This window comes from Xylocopa sonorina, chromosome 17, assembly GCF_050948175.1.
Source record: "Xylocopa sonorina isolate GNS202 chromosome 17, iyXylSono1_principal, whole genome shotgun sequence".
In the NCBI taxonomy this organism is placed as follows: domain Eukaryota; kingdom Metazoa; phylum Arthropoda; class Insecta; order Hymenoptera; family Apidae; genus Xylocopa; species Xylocopa sonorina.
In genome coordinates, this window is record NC_135209.1 from 1,533,335 (window position 1) to 1,538,266 (window position 4,932).

Consider the following 4,932-nt stretch of genomic DNA (forward strand, 5'->3'; position numbering starts at 1 on the left):
ATTTATTCTTCTTCTTAACTAAAATTCGTCACCTTTTTTTACAGCTTCGTTAATTCTTTCTTGTCCCCTATTAGTCGCCTCGTACGACAAGCAGGGGATACTGTGGGTGTATTCTGACTTCCACTGCACAGGGATATAATTTTCTAAATAAATAAAAACATAATTTTAAAAATAAAAAAAGTAATTTTCCAAATAAATGAAAGTAGATAAAAAAAGTGACTTTTTTTGACGATCGGTAACGCAGAACGTGGGATACGATATCCTATAAGACGAAGGATCTATTCATATCTAGGTGTACCTCGTCGATGGTATAAGAAACAATTGAGAAGCTGTGTAACGACTGTAGAGATAACTGATTTTTGTTGACAATTTTACATGTAAATTTGGACTATACATTAATAAAGAAAACACGTTATTTTAGTGCTTATGTTTTAATTATTGATTGAAAACTAATATAATCTATTTATTTGGCAACAATCGGTGTTGCGTATATTTTGGAGGTTAAACATTGACAGTAGTTTTAGAAGATGATGCTGTAGCATATATTGCAGCATGTGTTATTACGCAAAGAGTCTATTGTAGTTGAAGTGAGAGTTTGCCCTTAGTAACTGTGAAAATGGAGCAATTGCATACTGCGTTAACAGCAATTAAAGTGTTACGATCAAGCGTCGGGCAAGTTTTCGATTCTCTAGGTAGTGGTTTACGAGCTGACCATGGAGAGGAGAATAAAGAGAATAAATATTTGCTTGAATTGCAAGAGCTTTTAGCGACTGTTAATGTTAATTTAAGGTATTGTTATTTTTAACAAATATATCTGTATTAAAAATTTGTTGGTTGTTAAAATATAATTTTCTAAGCAGAGACGTTGAACAAGCGGTGAGCAGCTTAAATGCACCGCCAGGACCATTTAATTTAGCAAGCACTATGTATCTTAGTCAAGAAACGACGCAAGAAAGACAAGCATTATATAGTACATTAGTCAATAGCTACAAATGGACGGATAAAGTTCACGAGTATAGTAACGTCGCTCAAATATTACTTAGTCAAAATCCTTTAAAAAGATCTTACAATACTACTAGCAGGGCGAAGAGAGGAAAAGTTCAAACAAGTAACCACAATGTTCCTCAACAGTAAGTTGAATTATTGTATACTTCAAAATTACAATTTATTCAATTCAGAGATAGTACCACGCAATTATTAAAATTTGCTTTATTTTCTTTACAGGCAAGTTGATTCCTTAATAGCTACGTTCGATAGACTTTTTAACGACATGACGGTATCCGTGTCTCGACCATTCGCGTCAAACGCAGTATTACATGTTACTCTGGGTCATGTTTTGAAGGGAGTGATAGCATTTAAAGGTTTAATAATCGAATGGGTCGTGGTTAAAGGGTATGGAGAAACTATGGACTTATGGACAGAATCTAGGCACAAAGTTTTCAGGAAAGTAACAGAAAATGCTCATGCTGCTATGTTACATTTTTACTCTCCCGCATTACCAGAATTAGCTGTCAGATCGTTTATGGTAAGGAAATATGTGGGGTTTTAAGTACGAGATATGTCAATGATATAAACATTTTATTAACCAGAATACTTTCTTCTTTTTGTAGACATGGTTTCATAGTCTGAATAATCTGTTCAGCGATCCATGTAAACGTTGTGGTCTGCATCTACACAGTGCTTTACCACCAACTTGGAGAGATTTCCGTACTTTGGAACCTTACCATCAAGAATGTAAACCATAAGTATTGCTAATAAGATCTCAAACTGTAAAAATGTTACTCTGTACAGTATCCTCTTGTTCCTTTAAAAAAAATCTATTTACTTGTATATTTTTCATATAACATATAAAAAAAAAGAGAAAAAGGAGAAGTATGACCATCTTTTTGCACAACCTTTCCTTTATTGAGTATGAAATTAATAAGACACTAATTTTACTTAGTAAATATTTTTATTTGTAGATTTTAAAAGTTGTTATGTGTGTATGATCTTTCCATTTCAATTTATCTCTCACATGTTCAGCTTAAAATACAGTAATAATAAGTAAATAAAATATTATAGACAGTTGCTACGCATGTATATACAATTGCAAATTAAACCATGTTGCAACATTACAGATTCGCAATTTTTTTTGCATCAATACAAATCTGAAATTATATCGCACGAACGAAAAGTAATGAAAATGTTCCTCTCTGAAATTATAGAGTGATTTTCTCTTTAAAAGCAGAAAAGAAGAAGGTATCGATATAGTACGTAAGATTTGGCCAACAAATTATAAAAATTAACAACATATATAATCTGTGAACAAATTCAAAGATAAATCTGGTTCGTCATAATTTGATTTCATTTAAATTAAATATTAATTTTATTACCTCATACCAGATATCTGCAAACTACTGTAACCAACATGAGAGAGAGAGAGAAAGAGAGAGATAGAGAGAAATAAATTAAAGTAACATACAACAAATTTTCATCAAATCAATTTGAAGAAAAACATTTAAAAGGGAAAGTAAAAGAACGTAAAGAGGAAACGATATTTCTGCCAGATGAACAGTAATTCTCGTACTACGATTTACGTATAATATACAAACGAGTAGGCGTAAATTTGTTCCTGTTTGGAATATAATAACTCTGCAATCAATGGTTTTCGTTTATCTGTACCCTACATATGTATATCATTCTTAATATTATTACATGCTATTTAGTTTCTCACATAACTCTAATTAATATTACGTAAGTATAATTACGTAATTACGTTATAAGTACTTTTCACATAACTGTACACATTCACATTTGGAATATTGGCGCTCTTCGTTGAAGCGCAAGTCGTTTGAGTGGCAGTGAACTTATTTTACAAGTCGTTATTGTGATCACTTTGCTGGACTGTTCCAATTCATTTTTCTTTTTTTTTTTTTTTGTTCTTCCTTTAAGGCTCTATTAAACGTTGCAACACTCGGTGAATTTAATATCGTATCATTGACTCGAAACTATATATGCAATCATTACTGATCTTTTCTTTTTATCTTTATCAAAGTCGTGGTGAGTGCGGAATATAGGTCCTCGCGTAAATGTTGCCGTTTATGTATACATGTATATATATATAAATATAATAGTATATATAATATATCGTTATATTATATATATACACATACATATACATGTATTTATATATATGCGTAATATTACAGTTTTTAGAAACGAGTTGCTTATTATATCGTTACGTGTGAATGAGTATAGTGAAATTAACTCTCTGGTACGAGGAAGTGTTGTTTTTTTTTTGTTCTTTTCATTTGAAAGCACTTTAAAAACACCTACACGTTACTTTAGACCTTCGAAAACAAGAGGAATGTCTTGTGTTTGTTTTTCGTTTTTTTTTTCTTTTTTTCCTTGCAGAATTCATATGTATACGTGGCATTAACTGCATCCCATCGTTACAATTATCTAACGACACTAATTATAATTTTAATCGTGGCGAAAGTAGAAAAATCGTTTATAGATTATCTTTTTTTTTTTTTTCTCTCTTTTCATTTTTCGTCCTCGGTTTAGATGTAGATAATTTTCGTGGTTTCGTCGAGATGTTCAATGAACGTATATTATCACAGCATGCCTTTTCTCGATAGGACAACAAAAGTCACAGTGCTAAAAGAGTTCCGCGAACGTAGAGACTGAAAAACGGAAAGTCCACGTCTACCCGCGATCGATCGCTGGCCGTTCACGATCGGACGTGTAGCCTTGAAATGAAATCGAAGATGAAACAGTACAAATCGTTCGTATATCTTAAAATATCCTCCCCTAACACGGTTCGACTCGTTGACCTCGCCGATCGGACGCGTAATTAGTTCGAGTCGGAGTAATTGCAACTACGTTTACGTATAATTATCGTGTTCTTTAAGCTTGTAATGATTTTAAAAAATGGATATGCTACCCAGCACGCGGCTCGCGATTATTGTACAGCCGTAATACGAGTGGGGGAGAACGTACAGTTCACTTCCGTTTAACATACGTGTGTACGATAATTAACGAAGTTTTCGATCGTTATCATTAGCCTGTTACATCGTGCTACTATGAACTAGTAGCTACGTACGTAGGTATAACCCTAGCCTAAGTATCCATAATCGATAGTTGGAATTCTGATAATACTCTCTAATGCAAGGAAATCTACTTTAGCATATCTTCAGTTCAATAGCTTTATTGCCTTTCTCACTGATTCTGTATGATTTGGACAGCTTATAATTAAAACTTCTCCTTTATCATGTTTTCTTATCGGTTTTTTACTTTTTTTGGTTTTTTTTTTTGATTTTTTCTTTTTCATCCTTTTTTTTTTCATTAAATTATAACACGCGATTCACTGCGCACGATGTTATTTATTAATCCTTCTCGTCCTATTCTACATATCGTATCCGCGATTATACCGCAACGTTTAAACAGCGAACCGATTCGAGATTGTTTAAATTCATTTAGTACAAGCTGACGCGAGGGGCAGGGCAAGGGGGATTCATCGACACGGTGTTTCAGTGTATTCTTCGGTGCATACTCCGTGAGAACGAAATAAATAAGCTTCAACCTCTCCCCTGTCTTCTAACCGACGGTCACGCGTAAGCGTGGAAAAGAAAAGACAATAGAAAGGTGAGATTGTTCGAGCGGCTTTCTAATTTCACTCCAACTTGGAATCGTGCCGTTTCTACCCATAGTGTGAGATCTGTTTCGCAGCGAGGACGGTCTAACGGCTGAGAAAAAAAAAAAAAAATGAAGAGAAAAACGCGAAAGGTGTTCCTGTTTCGTTGAAACGAAAGAAAGGGCGCTCGAGAATTGTGTACTGGTGCTTCCCCGGTTAACGTCCGCCTCGAATTCGAGTAAAGCGATCGTTGGTTGAAACGTTTTCTCTGTGTCACCGCCGAAGTAAGTACATACACGATCAATTTTCCCGTGTAG

General features: G+C 34.0%; 1 protein-coding gene across 1 annotated transcript in view; it reads left to right on the top strand.

The window, feature by feature from the left end:
• Positions 1-1,834, top strand: part of Med27 (mediator complex subunit 27) — a 419,500-nt gene extending 417,666 nt beyond the window's left edge. The window contains exons 2-5 of the mRNA XM_076908107.1: positions 514-789; positions 861-1,130; positions 1,225-1,525; positions 1,611-1,834. Of these exons, the coding sequence (XP_076764222.1) occupies positions 617-789; positions 861-1,130; positions 1,225-1,525; positions 1,611-1,745 (879 nt within the window). The 5' untranslated portion in view covers positions 514-616 and the 3' untranslated portion in view covers positions 1,746-1,834. The remainder of the gene's footprint in view (positions 1-513; positions 790-860; positions 1,131-1,224; positions 1,526-1,610) is intronic.
• The last annotated feature ends 3,098 nt before the right edge of the window (positions 1,835-4,932 follow it).